At 40.3% G+C, this 18,162-nt stretch overlaps 1 protein-coding gene across 1 annotated transcript in view; it reads right to left on the reverse strand.

Annotated features, from left to right (window-relative positions):
* LIPC (lipase C, hepatic type) overlaps positions 1-17,947 on the reverse strand; it is a gene marked incomplete at its 5' end in the record, with an annotated part of 71,539 nt that extends 53,592 nt beyond the window's left edge. Inside the window, one exon of the mRNA XM_084642346.1 lies at positions 17,803-17,947. Coding sequence (XP_084498472.1) covers positions 17,803-17,947 — 145 coding nt within the window. The remainder of the gene's footprint in view (positions 1-17,802) is intronic.
* Between the last annotated feature and the right edge of the window lie 215 nt (positions 17,948-18,162).

Genomic DNA, 18,162 nt, shown 5'->3' on the forward strand with positions numbered 1-18,162 from the left:
TGGTTAGCAGGCATGATAGTTGAAATGTTTAGTTGTTACCTGATCCAAAACAACTTCACACGTTAAATGAACCGTAAAATAAGCCACCACAGGTCAGAGAGCTGTAGCAGAGCTGTACTGCAGTATATGCCAATACTGGTGAACTAATCATGGATCTTCTTGCTTCAACCCAAAACCTCTGTATAACAAGGAGATCCCATGGGGTGTAACTCTGCAGTTCTCAGGAGGTGAACTTATGTTTGCAACTTATGTTATATTCTTATAACTTATGTTATATTCTTATGTTTAATAACTTTTTTTAACAAGTGCAAACAAGAATTTTCATACTTTAGCTATATATTCCTCCATAAACAGGGAACCTATTTGTGTTTTCTGTATATGATATAATAGTGATTAGGTTTGCATAAAATAAATACATGGCTTAACTTAGTGCTGGCAGAACAAGATCCTAAATTCCCCCATCAAGTTTGAACTGTAATGATGATAACCATAGCATTCCCCACCCCCACCCCTTTTTTTTTTAAACAACTTGACTCAAGGAATTTGTGTGGCTGCCATCTTGGGATAGTTTATTCACTTCCATGTTTGGAAAATCTGAAGTGTCACAGGACTGTCCTATAAATCACTGGCTGTTGCAGATCAAGTATATTGAATGCATGAGTTGTATTTTTTTGGATTCATGTGCTTTAGGTCCATTACAGGAAAGGAAAATGTCACAGGCATAGAATCAATATACACGTTGATTTAATGAGAGATTTGTGGGTGACTGTCATGTTAAATAATATCAGACATGAGTCTTGGTTTTGGGAATGAGTTGAAATGTGCTTATCAAAGCATGTCATGTTGTTTCAAATTAGCTTGCTCATATATATATTTATATAATATTTTAGGTTACTTTCAACTGAAAGCTTTTATCAGCAGACTGAGCATCAGAATAAAGCACCATGAAGTAACCTTCTATGTAAATTTGTATGTCCAACCATACCAATACTGAAGCCTTGTCATGCAAATAGAGAGAATCTTACTATGGAATGCTGAAATTAATAAAACCCAATTAAAGAAAATATATATTAGCCATTGATCTTCTATGAATCCTCTGACTGCATGAATTTGGAGGCTGCACGTGGTTTAAAAAAAAAATTCATCCCTAGCTTAAAAGCAAAATGGAAAATTCCAAAATAAGTGCCTTATTTTTTCTGATCTGTTAGTGCCTCCAGCAACTGAAAAATGGAAGATTAAGTGCACATCTGAACCCAGAATATGGACCTATTATAATATCAGTACTTGACAACCTTTAGGTAGCTTTAAGAAAAGGGAGTATTTGTGGCACCTTAGTCTCTAAGGTGCCACAAGTACTCCTTTTTCTTTTTGAGGATACAGATTAACATGGCTGCTACTCTGAAACCTTTATGTAGCTTTGTAACCTTATGAATTAGTCGGTGACCAAACTGTTCATTATCATAATCAGTTTGAATATTTAGTTCTCTTCCTTTCTGAAAGCTGATTGTGAGGGGTGAGCTGCAGAGTTATACTTTAGTAATGCAGTTAGCTAGGCCTGTTTCTGGGGGGAGTTTTTTTTGCTTAATGTTTGCACGAAGAGAGAGGTTCATGACAGATTTGACATTCATTCAACTGTTTTTAGTTTGATATGTGGGGAATCAGGTACACAACTCCCATTATATTAATTAATTTTAGCAAAAAGACACGACACAATATATGTTCAAGCAATTACTGTGACCGGTGGTGTGTGACTACCCCAGCAATGCACAATTTTCTGATGTTCAGAATGCTCTTTGGTGTCAGGAAATGGTACATCTAAAGAAGGAAAACTCAGATATGTGCATTTTCTGCATGTTACTGACAAAGATAATGACATTACTGGCAGTCAATCAGAATGATAGCTTGCTTTGTGGCACTCAACAGGCCTTCTGAAAAAATTGATATGATAGCTGCAGTCCCCATGTCTGACATTCTTCTTGGCCAGTGGGACCCTGCTACCAGTGCCCCCAGTTGCTTAAACACATTCCCCCAAAATCCACCTAGCTGGAGGAGCTCTGCTTTCTAGTTATACTGTCAGGAAAGCAGAGAGTACAGTCTTAGCAAAGGAATTTCTTAACCATAGACACTTGAAAGTACTAGTGAGTTACAGATCTTTGGAAAATAAACAGTCCTTGAATCCAGTCTGCCTTGTCTGAGTCCTGGGTTTGGTCACTGTCCTCAGGCTAAGCAGCGCTTCCTCTTCTTAACCTGATCTATTTGCCAGCCACCATAACATGCAATTTGGCCCCCACCTCAGAGAAGTAGCCATTTTTTTAAAAGTCTCCCTCTCCCCTTCTGGCCCATGTGGCTCAGGCTGAGAAACTGCAGTTCCTTCCTTGTTAATTGTTCTTGCAGATAGTCTCAACTACTAGCTCATCAGATTTGATGGCTCTCTTTGTTTTCCCTGTGTTAGGTATCCTACCTATAACATGAGCACAAAGAAGCTTTAAACTAGGAATTTGGGGGAGATGGTTGGGAGATGTCCAGGTAATCTCCACGCTGGATTTTAGCATTGAGAGGGAAGAAAACGAAGTAAGAGAGGATACAGCCCTGGGTAGGAGAATGTATATAAGGAGGAAGGGCAGTGTAGATACCAGTCTAATAGGTTATACTGGCTGTAGAATGACCGTGCCTAATAGGGTACAGAATGTGAGTGAGGCCAAACAGCAAAAATTAAGATGTTTGTACACCAATGCGAGGAGCCTAGGTAACAAAATGGAGGAACTAGAGCTACTGGTGCAGGAAGTGAAACCAGATATTATAGGGATAACAGAAACATGGTGGAATAGGAGTCATGACTGGACTACAGGTATTGAAGGGTATGTGCTGTTTAGGAAAGACTGAAATAAAGGTAAAGGTGGTAGAGTAACATTGTATATCAATGATGAGGTAGAATGTAAAGAAATAAGAAGCGATGGAATGGATAAGACAGAGTCCGTCTGGGCAAAAATTACATTGGGGAAGAAAACTATTAGAGCCTCCCCTGGGATAGTGCTTGGGGTGTGCTATAGACTGCCGGGATCTAATTTGGATATGGATAGAGCCCTTTTCAATGTTTTTAATAAAGTAAATACTAATGGAAACTGTGTGATCATGGGAGACTTTAACTTCCCAGATGTAGACCGGAGGACGAGTCCTAGTAATAATAATAGGGCTCAGATTTTCCTAGATGCGATAGCTGATGGATTCCTTCATCAAGTAGTTGCTGAACCGACTAGAGGGAATGCCATTTTAGATTTGGTTTTGGTGAGTAGTGAGGACCTCATAGAAGAAATGGTTGTAGGGGATAATCTTGGCTCAAGTGATCATGAGCTAATTCAGTTCAAACTGAATGGAAGGATTAAAAAAAATAAATCTGCAACTAGGGTTTTTGATTTCAAAAGGGCTGACTTTCAAAAATTAAGAAAATTAGTTAGGGAAGTAGATTGGACTGAAGAATTTATGGATCTAAAGGTAGAGGAGGCCTGGGATTATTTTAAATTGAAGCTGCAGAAGTTATCGGAAGCCTGCATCCCAAGAAAGGGGAAAAAATTCATAGGCAGGAGTTGTAGACCAAGCTGAATGAGCAAGCATCTCAGAGAGGTGATTAAGAAAAAGCAGAAAGCATACAGGGAGTGGAAGAAGGGAGGGATCAGCAAGGAAAGCTACCTTATTGAGGTCAGAACATGTAGGGATAAAGTGAGACAGGCTAAAAGTCAAGTAGAGTTGGACCTTGCAAAGGGAATTAAAACCAATAGTAAAAGGTCCTATAGTCATATAAATAAGAAGAAAACAAAGAAAGAAGAAGTAGGACCGCTAAACACTGAGGATGGAGTGGAGGTCAAGGATAATCTAGGCATGGCCCAATATCTAAACAAATACTTTGCCTCAGTCTTTAATAAGACTAAAAAGAATCTTGGGGATAATGGTAGCATGACAAATGGGAATGAGGACACGGAGGTAGATATTACCATATCTGAGGTAGAAGCGAAACTCAAACAGCTTAATGGGACTAAATCGGGGGGCCCAGATAATCTTCATCCAAGAATATTAAAGGAATTGGCACATGAAATTGCAAGCCCATTAGCAAGAATTTTTAATGAATCTGTAAACTCAGGGGTTGTACCATGTGATTGGAGAATTGCTAACATGGTTCCTATTTTTCAGAAAGGGAAAAAAAGTGATCTGGGTAACTATAGGCCTGTTAGTTTGATATCTGTAGTATGCAAGGTCTTGGAAAAAATTTTGAAGGAGAAGGTAGTTAAGGACATTTAAGTCCATGGTAAATGGGACAAAATACAACATGGTTTTACAAAAGGTAGATAGTGCCAAACCAACCTGATCTCCTTCTTTGAGAAAGTAACAGATTTTTTTAGACAAAGGAAATGCAGTGGATCTAATTTACCTAGATTTCAGTAAGGCATTTGATACCGTGCCACATGGGGAATTATTAGTTAAATTGGATAAGATGGGGATCAATATGAAAATTGAAAGGTGGATAAGGAACTGGTTAAAGGGGAGATTACAACGGGTCCTACTGAAAGGTGAACTGTCAGGCTGGAGGGAGGTTACCAGTGGAGTTCCTCAAGGATCGGTTTTGGGACCAATCTTATTTAATCTTTTTATTACTGACCTCGGCACAAAAAGTGGGAGTGTGCTAATTAAGTTTGTGGATGATACAAAGCTGGGAGGTATTGCCAATTTAGAGAAGGACAGGGATATCCTACAGGCGGATCTGGATGACCTTGTAAACTGGAGTAATAGTAATAGGATGAAATTTAATAGTGAGAAGTGTAAGGTCATGCATTTAGGGATTAATAACAAGAATTTTAGTTATAAGCTGGGGATGCATCAGGAGAGGTATTTCCAGTAGGGATAAGGAGGTTTTAGTACCGTTATACAAAGCACTGGTGAGACCTCACCTGGAATACTGTGTGCAGTTCTGGTCTCCCATGTTTAAGAAGGATGAATTCAAACTGGAACTGGTACAGAGAAGGGCTACTAGGATGATCCGAGGAATGGAAAACTTGTCTTATGAAAGGAGACTCAAGGAGGTTGGCTTGTTTAGCTTAACTAAAAGAAGGTTGAGGGGAGATATGATTGCTCTCTATAAATATATCAGAGGGATAAATACCGGAGAGGGAGAGGAATTATTTAAGCTCAGTACCAATGTGAACAGAAGAACAAATGGATATAAACTGGCCACCAGGAAGTTTAGACTTGAAATTAGATGACGGTTTCTAACCATCAGAGGAGTGAAGATTTGGAATAGCCTTCCAAGGGAAGCAGTGGGGGCAAAAGATCTATCTGGCTTTAAGATTAAACTCGATAAGTTTATGGAGGAGATGTTATGATGGGATAACATGGTTTTGGTAATTAAATATTCATGGTAAATAGGCCCAATGACCTGTGATGGGATATTAGATGGGGTGGGATCTGAGTTACCCAGGAAAGAATTTTCTGTAGTATCTGGCTGGTGAATCTTGCCCATATGCTCAGGGTTTAGCTGATCACCATATTTGGGGTCGGGAAGGAATTTTCCTCCATGGCAGATTGGAAGAGGCCCTGGAGCTTTTTTGCCTTCCTCTGTAGCATGGGGCACGGGTCACTTGCTGGAGGATTCTCTGCTCCTTGAAGTCTTTGGACCACGATTTGAGGACTTCAAGAGCTCAGACTTAGGTGAGAGGTTTTTCACAGGAGTGGTGGGTGGAATTCTGTGGCCTGCGTTGTGCAGGAGGTCAGACTAGATGATCATAATGGTCCCTTCTGACCTAAATATCTATGAATCTATAAGAACAGACTGACCTTGTCAGGATTAGACTAGCTTTCAACACTACCTGGGTGCCATAATCCAACATGGAGATCACAATGAAGGTTATAATCACAAAATGGCATTCACACACCAAAATGGAGTTCACAATTCGACAGACATGCCCCCAGCCTGTCACAGAAAGCATCTGTGTTCAGCTGACTAATTAGTTTTGGTTAATGGAGGGCTAAACTTAATTTGCCTGTCTACATCTGATGACCTCCTGTTTACCCTTGCTGTACCTAGATTACCTCACCAAGACATGCAGTGCTTATTTGTTGTTTTCTTGGCCGCCTCCTGCTTCTTCACTGAGCTTACCAGTTTCACTGTGAAAGCTGAGTAACATGGCATAGCCAAAGGATTTTGGGGCCTTTGCATGGACATTGGGGAACCCTAGACCAGAGTGGCACTGTGACCCTATGTGCCAGGTCACAAATGTCGCTCACTCAACATTGGCCCATCTGCACCCTGCCCCCATCATGATGGGGAGGCAGTGGGCTAAACTTGAGTAAGTGTTGCTGTGCTATGACCATTTTTTTCCGACATTCAGCTTCCCCCTCCCCCAAGATATATGCGGGAGGGGGAGGGGTGTATGTGTAAGTTCACCAAGCACATATGAGCGAATCCAGGCCTGCTGACTGAAGAGTTGTTGTATTGTCCGCATGTTTTCAGTCTTTCCACTTTCTTTCTAATCCTGTGGGATTTATATGAGGGGTAAGGTGGAGGATATAAGAATAACCATACTGGGTCAGACCAATGGTCCACCTAGCCCAGTAGCCGATGCCAAGTGCTTCAGAGGGAATGAACAGAACAGGCAATCATAAAGTGATCTCTTCCCTGTCATCCACTCCCAGCTTCTGGCAGTCAGAGGCTAGGGACACCCAGAGCACGGGTTGCATCCGTGACCATCTTGGCTAATACACATTGATGCATTTCTCTCATGGGGGCTAGTACTTTGTGTCATGTTTTACACAATATCTTGTTTCTTAATTCCTGTAATAGCTGTACTTCATTTTTCATAGTATTTGTATCTCTGGATTTAAGATTTCCCTGTGGATTGTCTCTTAATCCCAATAAAATCACTGATTTTACATATTATATTTTCTCCCAAATAAATCCTCCAGCAGCTCCCTCAATGAAGTGGCAGTGTCTTTTAATAATGAGAGCTGCTGTCAGGCTTCCGGTCTCATGGCACTTTGTTAGAATATGCATATAGTGCATGAGAATGATGTGCTGGTGGACTTCATCAATTCTTAGACCACTTCATAACTGATATCAGTTTGTTTTTGGACCTCTGAGTCTGCCCTGATATTTGTAGTTCAGATTTTTGGAGGAGGAGTCAATTTTCATGTATATTCAGACTCATAAAGCACAGACCTAAAAGTAATGTACATTGTCATAATTGAGCTGAGTGTGTGAATTATCTGTTTGTGACCTGTTATACCACATATAACACATGGTCTGTCTGTAATTAGTAGGACCAAATGAATTTTCTTTACAAATTCTTAGACTCTCTTTGGAGAGTTTCTTTCCTCTAAAGTTTTGTTTTTATCTGATCTTTGCTTGTATAGCCATTTTGGGTACATGGGTCAAATCTTACTTTACCAAAAGTCAGTTTGCATTGGTGATATTTGTATCTTGCTTGTAATAATGAGAATGGGATTTAGATCTTAGAAGTAAGAGAATTCTGCACTGACCTGCATGCCTCTTGGCTGCAGGTAAAGAATTCAATAGCTTGAAGGAGTGCTAATTAAAGCTAATAATAACTTCACTGACCTGCCTTGGCACTGAAATGTCTAACAGAAATTGCTCTGGTCCTTGGAGGACTGAGATTTTGTTTCTGTGAATGTGTTTGGGAAAGCTCATGGTTCTGTATTTAATATAAATTCAGAGTAATGATCTAAGGAGTGGGGGGGGGGAGAGAGAGATATGGGGAAGAGAAGGGCAAACAGATCTGTCAAATCTATTCTACAGTAGGGTATTATGTACAGAGGTTGATAGTCTGAGTTAAATCACCTTGTTAAAACTGGAAATATTGAAAAGAAAACTGGAACAGGAGTTGGATCATTCATTCATAGTTAAACATTCTCTCCAATACTTAGAATTAATTTGCGTAAGTATGCACAAAGGGGTCTGAGGGAAATTTAGGCTTTAATTTGGGCAAGTGTCCAGAGAGCTCAGAAGTATTTTAACTGGCAGACTAGATTGCTGACTATGGAGAAAATAATTATATTAGCTCTAGTTTTTCAAGGGGAAGTGTGCCCTAGACCACCTTAATGTAAATATTATTAGCACCAGACAGAAATGTCCCCACCGTCCTTAAACCTTTCACAAGCCATCAGCAGGGTAACAGAACTGTCTCCTTCTGCTTTTTTTTTCTTGCTGATGAAATTATTAGAAATCAGTCCATGAAATTAGAGGAGAAAGATGCCCTTTAAATTCTAATGGAGCCAGTAGTACTAGTAGTACTCTATTAAACAAGTTGTCCAACTGAAACTCATAGGACTACTTGTGCAGAAAGGTCCTACTCAAAGGCAGAATTTAAGCCCTAGATTTTAGGGTTATCTTTACAAAAATTGTGTTCCAAACAGTCGACAGTTGACCAGTACGTGATGTTCACTTCAGCAAGCCAAGGTCAACAAGAAAGAAATGAAACACCATGTGCGCTGAACAATGCTCACAAATAAGGACATTTCAAATTCTGTATACTGAGCATACAGAGTTTACTAAATGAAAGAAGTTTTGCTCTCTGTGAGTTAAATTCTGGCACTTAGCCACAGCTCTGCACTGGTGAATATGTAGAGCTACCTTAGGGTGACTGGACAGCAAGTATGAAAAAAAATCAGGATGGGGGGGGGGAGGGTGGTAATGGGCGCTATATAAGAAAAAGCCTTGAATATCAGGACTGTCCCTACAAAATTGGGACATCTGGTCACCCTAAACTAAGTTCACCCTGGGGAGTACAGGGAGGCTTTCAGAATACCTCCTAGTGCACAGAAGTGTGTAGTCTGACCAGGTCAGGCCAGATGGCTACAGGAGAGTGATAGAAGACAGATATATTAGCCCCAGATTAAGCAGTTCCCTTTTCCTTGGGTAAGGTAATAGGGACAGTTCCAGAACAATTAGGAACTTGCTGGAACCAATTGAGGCAGGCAGGCTAATTAGGACACCTGGAGCCAATTAAGAAACTGCTAGAATCAATTAAGACAGGCAGGCTAATCAGGGCACCTGGTTTATAAAGGACCTCACTTCAGTCAGTAGGGGGTGTGCTGCTGGAGGACTGAGGAGTGCAAATGCTATCTGGCATCAGGAAGAAGGTCAGGATAAAGAATGTGTGGGGAGGAGGCCATGGGAAAGTAGCTGTCACACAGCTGCTACTAGAAACACTGTAGACAGCTGTGATCCACAGGGCTCTGGAGTGGAATCCGGAGTAGAGGGAGGGCCTGGGTTCACCCCATCCCCCCAACTCCCTATTGGATAGGGGAGGAGTTGTCCTGGACTGTAGGTCTCACTGGAGGGGAAGGTCCCTGGCCTGTCCCCCGACCCACTAGGTGGATCAGCAGAGACTGCGGGGATCGTTCCCCTCCCGTTTTCCCCATGCTGGCCAGTGATGACGTTAGCTGAGTGAACAGCAGGTTTGAGCCACTAGCAAAAGTGGCCAAACTGAAGGCTGTTGTGAATCTCTGAGGCAAGCAAATCTGCCAATAAGTGCAGGACCCACCAAGGCAGAGGAGGAACTTTGTCACAGTAGGTATGATATCCCCCTTCAAGAAGGGTGATATAATCCTCTCCTTAAATTTATTGCAGCAAGACCATTTCTAAAAAGAAACATGACCCCCAACACTATGGAGTCACTGTTGTGAGGAACTGAGTACCTCAACACCCATAGATATGGTAGTATCCTTCGCAGAAGGGGGGAAAAAAAAGGCAGGACTTGGTGGTAACTAATATAAAGGAGATTCTTAAGCGAAGCCTCTGGGCACAGATGCACTGTGGTTTTCTATCTTCAAAGCTAAGTAGAGCCTGTGCTACTTATTGTCACCATTTCCCCAAATCCCAGCCTGGACTAAGTAGAAATGGAAGGGGCTGATTACTACACTTCATACTTCAGTGGCTATGGAGAGCACTCGAATTTGTAGGATTGAGTTCTTGACATCTAACATTTAAAAATAGCAGAAAGTTAACTAGTTTCTCCACAGGAAATCACCCCCCCCCCCTTGCACTCCTTTATGCATGGGATGGAGGGAACTAAATACAAGTATGGCAGAGAAGACAGAAGAAAGGGAAAGGAGGTTTTGTGACATGCTTCTCCCTCCCTATGAAACAGCCAGCAGGAATTCCCTGTACCCTGTCTCTGCAGTTTCAGGACTCCATGTGACTTGCTCTTGAATCTTTTTTTGCTTGTCATTTTTATGATTCTATACTATATTGCATATTTCTAGCTCAATTTATATATCCAGCAGTGTCCCGTCAGTGTCGCATAGTGTGGACTCCATGGTAAGTAGATCTAAGCTACGTTGATTTGAGTTACGCTATTCACATAACTCAAATTGCGTAGCTTAGATAGACTTTTCCCTTTAGTGTAGGCAAGGCCTGAGTTACTCAATTCAGTCCCTTACTACCTAAATTTGTACTCTGAAACTTTCCAGAAAGAAAGTCTGGAATATCTTCTTTTATGTTGGTGTGAGATTTCTGCAACAAACTCTCTTAATAAGGATCTGTGCCAGCTTCCATTGAAGTCAGTGGCAGATTATCCATTGAATTAACAGGAGCTGGCTCTAGCCCAATAGGAGATTCCAATATCCACAGTAGTTTGTGTGCTGTAGTAGAACATCTAATGGTTAATACTTAGTCCTGCCATGACTGCAGGGGACTAGACTAGATGACCTCTCAAAGTCCCTTCCAGTCTGATGATTCTATGAAGTGTGCATGTAAACCAAAATTTTCAAGCTTGCGTGCCTATAGTCTGGCACCTCAATCCATAAGTAGGTCCCTAAAAACCCTTCAGATAAAGCACTTAACTGTGAGCAGTCAAGTGTAAACATTTTTGCCCTGCTGCTCACAACCCAACCCCACTAATACAGCTCAAGGGCAAGTGGAGAGATGCTTTCTGCCAGATTTAGAACCCAATAGAAAAGTCACAGGTTCTGTATTTAGAACGGAAGAGTTGACATTCTAGATCCGTTTAGCTCTGGAGAAATACGAGGTCTAGTCTGCTTGATTTGTTTTATTTTTTCTAGCCACATTCCAGTGGGGGCAGGTGGGTGCTCAGCACTGTTAAGTCCATAGTTAAGCATGACTTTCAAGTAGGTTCCTGTTTTAGCACTTCTCTAATCACATTTGTATATAAGATTCCATTCTGTAGATATCCTCAAATCTGACAGAAGTAGAAATCAGCCCCAACTTTCAGCCCCAGTAAATTCTGCTATTACTACTTATTCTCTATTAGATAAAAACCTAAAGACTGCAGTGGCCAGATTCTGATCTTAGCTACCCAATAAAAAAAAATTGGGAGCATCTCCATCAACTTCTGTGACTACTTTTTGACCAACTCCTGCACAAGAGCAGAATTTGGCCTTTGTTTTCTTAGTAGTGATTGTAGTGATTTTATTTGCAAAACTGGCAAAACTGTACTGTTAGTAACTAAAGGAAGCACAAAAGTTCCATACCACACACACATACACATCTTACATTACATACTTTTTAAAAACCTCATCAAAGCAAGCTGTCACCTAGGATTTCCCATGCAGCACCTCTTGTTAATTCCTCAGCTGTCATGACTTTGATCTCATTTGCTAAGAAAATTCCAATCTATTATTTTCCTTACCAAAAAAACTGTTCTCTGTTAAAAGAACAAGCTTGCATAATGATGTAGATTTCAATTTCTATTCCCCGGTAAGCATGATGGAGATGGAGCACAATAAATTACTGAGTGATGAGCCAGCTGGCTCTCAATGCAGTATTCCACTACAGTTGCTCCCCAGTTGCTGGTATGTATATTGGCACTTAAGACTTGCGAGACTGATAATCTAAGTTCCCTTCTCTACTTTAAGTCTAGATGGCCATTTTACAACCTTCCTACAACCTCATAGCTGCACCATCCCAGGAGCAGACCAGAGAATGAATTGGTTGGGTTACCTTCCACCCAGGCACAAGGGAGGAACTGTACTTTATCCTTTTCACAGAACAGTCTACTGCTCCCACTGCACCTGTTCATCTACTTTGGGGGTTGAGGTGGGTTGAGCCAAAGTCAGTGAAGCAGCACCATCTTCCCCTCTGTAGCTGGTGTTACAATCTGAGCAGGCTAAACAGAGGTGACCTTACTCCCCTGCATGGCTGAGTAAAGGCTGTGACAATTTAGCTCTCAATGGTGAGCCTCTGTTCTGGGTCCAGGTAAGCTACTGCTAGCCAGCTCTCTTAATTATATGCACTTGTGAAACTGGGATTAATAGCTATGGAACTCTGTTGTAGGTTAGACATACACATCTGAATAGGAACTGGCTGATTTAGCCAAGATCAGTCTTTGTTATATTTCAGTTGCCTGAAAAAGGTTTGGTAACCACTTTCCCTAGTGAGCTTCCAGGGGATAGCACTTGGGTTGGAGTCTAGGACTTGTCCTTTTAAAATGGGGTTTAAATAGCTCATAAGTTCAATAAATATGGAAAGCCCCTTAGATTCTTCATAATACAATTTAGCAGAGATACATAGTTTACAAATCAAGTATCTGAGATAAGCTGTAGGTTAAGCTTCCCTCAAGATGTCTTACAAACATCAGTTAGTTCATATTTGTATATATTTCCCCATATCTGTAATAAACAATATATCACTACAGAGCCACTAATCAGTGGTGAGAAATGCAGTACTTCTCAAGCATTCCCCTGGATAACAGTAACGGTCCTAGACATAGTCCATTCTCAGATGGTTTAAAAATATTTCATCAGTACAATGTAAGCTCTGGAGTGGAAATATTGCTAGTATAACAAAATATATACATATCAAATACATAAAATATTTGATATACATATCAAATACATAAAATATTTTATGTATTTGATATGTATATATTCTGTATTTGAATACAGAAGCTCCCTGGGGAGGGGGGGGGTCTCAAGCTATTGCCCTAGGTTAAAATTTAGTTACATAAAAATTAAAACTACCAGCTTCTTCTCATCCCCAAATCAGAAAATAGCCAACTAGAGATGAGATCAAACCAAAACAATACCCACTTGACCCTCTAATACCACACCTTACCAAGCCTTTCCCTCTGAGAGTCCTGTAAAATATAAACATTAGTGTGTCTATAAAAAAACATTTTTAAGTTTCCAGGCAAATAGGATTTGTTCCTGAACAGTGTCTGAAGTTTAAGTAATTGCATGGACATCCTGGTAAATCAAAATTCATCTGGACTGTTTTTTTATAGCCAGCATGTATTGTAAGTGATTGAGGAGGACAAATTTACATTTGACTGGACTCCTAATTGAGTGGCCTTTGTAAATGGGGAGTTATGAACACAGAGTTAAACATTAATTGATGTCCTCCAACATGCCTCATGACCCGTCATTACCCAATGGTGGAGCAGTGGCACTTGAAATATGGAATTAAAATCACTCAGTGGCATGCTACAGAACATTTGACCTGAAATAAGAGAACTATGGGTAAATGACTTAATATACAGAAGTATGAAAATGACCAATCTAATCTCAGCTCTGTTTTTATATATTTGCTTAGCATAAAATGTGTGGAATAACATGCCACGGAAGCAGAGCCTTGTGGGAGTCTGTCTACTCCAAAGCTATAATGACTGGAAATAGGAGCCTGTTTGCTGCCTTGGGGCCTTATTCTGACACCATTAGCCCTATTGTATAATACCTTACCCTGTGAGTGGTCCCAGTAATTTAGCTGCAGAGTAAGGTAGTATGCCATGGGAATTCGAGTGGGAAAATCAAATTCTTGAACAGTAGTAAGTCATAGGACTTATGTGGTGCAAGGTGGCTTAATTTGTTAGAGAGAGTTGCATGTATGAATAGATTCTCCACTCATAATCCATTTCAACTGGGTTCCTCTTTGTCGCGTCCTTTTTGGTATTTACCGTTTGTTGCACTTGGTGTAGTTGTATCTGAATCTGGAGGCCAATTAGAAAAGTGAAGTCCGTTTTGTGTTACTGGTAAAAGACGAATTCAACTGAACTTAGCTGAAACTGCACAAGCAACTTGAACCGTGTGTGTGCGTGTGCAGGTGCTGTCAGGTTGCCATAGATCCAACTGCCGAGACCGTGGAGCGTGTCATGCCACATGCATTGCTTTCCCAGAATAAACTTTCATTGGCTGATCATAATGTGAGGTCATGAGGCTGTTGCTAGCTGCTTATGAAGGAAATTAGCCTTCTACAAGTTAACACTTTCAGGGAAGTTACAGCACACTAACGGGTAAGAACTGGAGCAACTTTTTATGAAATCAGAGTACTTAACAAGAGTTCATAACTGTGTAAACTGCCTTTGTTTTTCACAAATTCATTGTTGGGTAAACCATTTTAGAGGGAAATTCTTCAGTAAATTTTTTTTAAAAGGGGAATAGTATAAAGAGGATCATAATTCATTTTGGCCCGGTGCCAAAGTAATGAATCTTATCACCCAGACTTGGCATGTGCAGATAGATGGCCCCTTTTGTGTCTCTTGCTGGTTATTGCTTATTCTGCTAGGAAATCTTATGCATGCTGCTTGGAAGTGGCTGCTGGCCCATCCAAATACTGCCACACTCTCTGACTACATATGAAGCCTTACTTAGCTTCAGCAAACCGTTCTCAGCTGTAGCTGATACATAGGAAAAGAGGTCACTACACTAAGGCTACTCTGCTGAGCAATATAAAGTTGAAAACTGCATTATTAATATAGTTAATGAAACCCCACTATTAACCCTGAAACTTCAAGTAGATTCAGCATAGCTCTCGTATGACAAAATATGTCACATAAGCCAGTGGTAAACAACAACAAGCATTGGCGAAAATAATTAATAATGAATGTATCTATAGACTGATATTTCCCATTAAAACAATATCACCTGTTCTACTTTGAAAGGAATGAAGAAAACCACAAACAATTAACATTTCTGCAGTGCTGCATAGATGCACTACTGTATTATCAAGAAAATGTACTTTGTTCCAGTTTTTCTAGTGTGCTGTATAAGTGATCGCTACTGTGTGAATAGTAGCAGGAAAAGGAAAGCAATGCACACATCAAGTGAATACCTATTATGTTTTCTTCTTCTGGTGAATGTAAGCCCCTCATTAACATGTTCAGTCATTTGTATTAGAAGAAAACATTGAAGCTTGTTTGATGCATGGCTAGTTCTTTGTTCTAGACCCTAGGATTGGGTATTTCCATGAACAAAAGAAAAGGATCTTTAATTAAATTGGACTGAAGTTATATTTTGGATTTCAATGGGAAAGATTCATGTCTGGAGTTTCACTTTTGCAGTTGCCAGATCTTGAAAATCTTCAGCGAAGCCCTCAAAGACGCAGTAACCTTTTTAGGTGATAGAACTCTTAATTCCAAAGGACTTTGCTGCTGTACGTCTACACAGTATCTCTAATGAAATGCATCCACTGATGGTGTAGAGGGCAGCAGCCAGCAAATCTATAGCACGTTGTCCAACAACGGGGAATTTTGGCAAAGGATGCAAGGAATGTAATGGGATCTGGGTCTTCAACATCCAAGCAGAGACCAGTCAGACCAATCCTTGGACCAAAATTTTCAAATGTGGGTACTTAAAGCTTAACTCCTAAATCCATATTTAGATGTCCTAACCTAAAGAGCCTGACTTTTCTGAGGCAACAATGACCCACTAAATCCCACTGAAGTAAATGACATCTGTTAGTGTCTTTCCATTCTAAATACCCTCACACAATAAACTACTCGGTGCTTAATTTCCTTGCTTTGAAAGGGTGAGGGGCCAAGTCTAACCTAACCACAAATTCAAATCCAGTTGAAAGGAGTATCATTCTATGTATTTCAAACCTGAAATTTAGACTGCTGTTCACACTTTGATTATTCTTTTTTTAATCCTTAAAAATAATAATGGTTATTACTTGAATAATTGAGAATAACTCCACTGAGGTCAAGAGGTATAGTGGTATAAAACTGATGTGAGAGAAGAATCTGATTCTGGAATGCAAGGCTGCTGCAACCAGACTTTAACCTTTGTAACTAAGCTCTGCAGACCATTCTAGCCATGTTCTGATCAGATGAGAACAGAGCAGACTTTTTTTTTTTTAAATAAATTCTTAGCTTTACCTATTCTTGTTTCTTTAATCAACCGTATCTCGTTTAAAAAAGACTAACGTTGATGTGCTTGCTAACTCTAATGGGACACATGCTTAATGTGCTTCTTAGAAGACTAGGTAGATTCTAAGTTAGGGAAACAAAGAGCAAACAAGTGGAGTCCATTGACATAATTGTGCCTAGATTACAAAAAGGAATGGTAGCCTTGTTATAAAAGGTGCCAGAGGTGGTAAGGGAGTGGGAGTGGGCACTGGCATCAAGTGAGCCTTCTGACCTTAGAGGACCTGGGGTACAGTGACCTGCTGTCATGTTTTTGATGAATGACCTGAACTTTTAACACACAAGGTTTTGTATGGAGATAATCAAACCCCAAACTACAAACAAATCTCCATCTGAGTTGTATTAAAAATTTGAAACTCAGTGTAGGCCTGTCAATGTTTTGCTAAGAGTTGTCAGCCTTTTAAGTACCTGTGGCCCAGCTGTGTGGGAACCTGGAACAGATTATAGTTTTGAGTGAAACTGGTTTTGACTGAGGTTTTTCTTAAAGTTTTTGTTATGTCAGAAAGTGGAAACACAAAGTGAGGCTTGGGGTGCAGAACCCCCTCCCCCGTCCCGAATTGAAATCACTGTGCAAGTAATGTGTATAGTATTCTCTGATGGGAAATAGTTAATAGAATTGTTATCATAAAACCTTACACAGCTACCAACAAAGGACATACTTCTACTGCCGGTGTACAACTCTACATCTCACCCAGGGGCGGCTCTACCAATTTTGCCGCCCCAAGCAGTTGCTGCCGAATTGCTGCTGCCACCCAAAAGCTGGTGCCTGGAGCCAGCCCTGATCTCACCTCAGTCTAGGGATGAAACTATATTATCCCCTCCAGATTTAAAATATTGGAAATAACCTTAGATAAGAAGGAAAACTGCTACTTAGTATTTATGGTTTACAAGGTTGAATATGAAATTAACTTTGGCAAAGTAGCAGGGCCGGTTCTAGGTTTTTTGCCGCTCCAAGCAAAAAATTTTCAGCCCCAAGCTCCGAGAGCGCAACTGCCCACCCCCCCCCCCAAAAAAAAGGGGGTGGCCGGAATGTTGTCCCTGGAATTGTGCCACCCCAAGCGCGTGCTTGCTTTGCTGGTGCCTAGAGCTGGTCCTGCAAAGTAGAGAGGTTTAGTACTATTTTGTGGTTGTCATATTCCAATAATCAAAGGGACACTCCAACATAAAATGGCACACTCCCATAGAAAATGGGGGTGCAACAACTTAGATGATTCTACACACAAGATTTCAAAGATATACCCCTTTCACTCTAACAGCACTCCACCAATAAATAAATTAATGAAGCAATTTGTAAAATTTCTGGAGACCTTTTTCCCTGTTTTAGAAAATATTCTTTCACAGAACAGATTGCACGATTGGTTCAAGAGAGTTTTCAGACAAATACATTTTTTAACTTAACTGTCGTCAAACATGTTAGAGGTCAGATTACCTTACAGCTACATTCTTTGAGAATGGTTTCCTCTCATTTAAAAACAGCTACATTTTCTTATAAATGTCATTTTAATGGCCATGCATTTGATTAAGAGAACATAATGTTCAAAAAAGCATGTTGAGTCCCAAAGAGTCAGTTTCTCAATCTTTATAGCACAAACTTTGAAACAGAAATCATGATTGGTAGTTACATTAGCCAGTATATTACCTTTTTTCTTCCCTCCATGTGTATTTGCTTGAGTAAAGATGAAGAAAAGCAACAAAAGTGAGAGAAATCGGAAACTTCTCATTTCTTCTCTTTCCACACGAACACTGAGGCTTTCACTACTAATTTTCTGCTGCCAAAGAGACATGGAAGATTATCAATACTTTGGAAGGAATGGTTACCCATTAATTGTTAACCTTTAACCTTTAAGTGTTCTGTTCACTGTTCCAATATTTTCCTTCTGTGCCTCACTCTAATGTGAACTGAATTTGCTTTCATCCACATACATTTTCATTTTATGTTGCTTTTGGCAGAAATTAAATTTAGAGCTGGATCCCTACCTTATTCAGCAATGCTCAGTTT

The sequence above is a fragment of the Lepidochelys olivacea genome, assembly GCF_965140295.1.
Source record: "Lepidochelys olivacea isolate rLepOli2 genome assembly, chromosome: 10".
NCBI classification, from domain to species: Eukaryota; Metazoa; Chordata; order Testudines; family Cheloniidae; genus Lepidochelys; species Lepidochelys olivacea.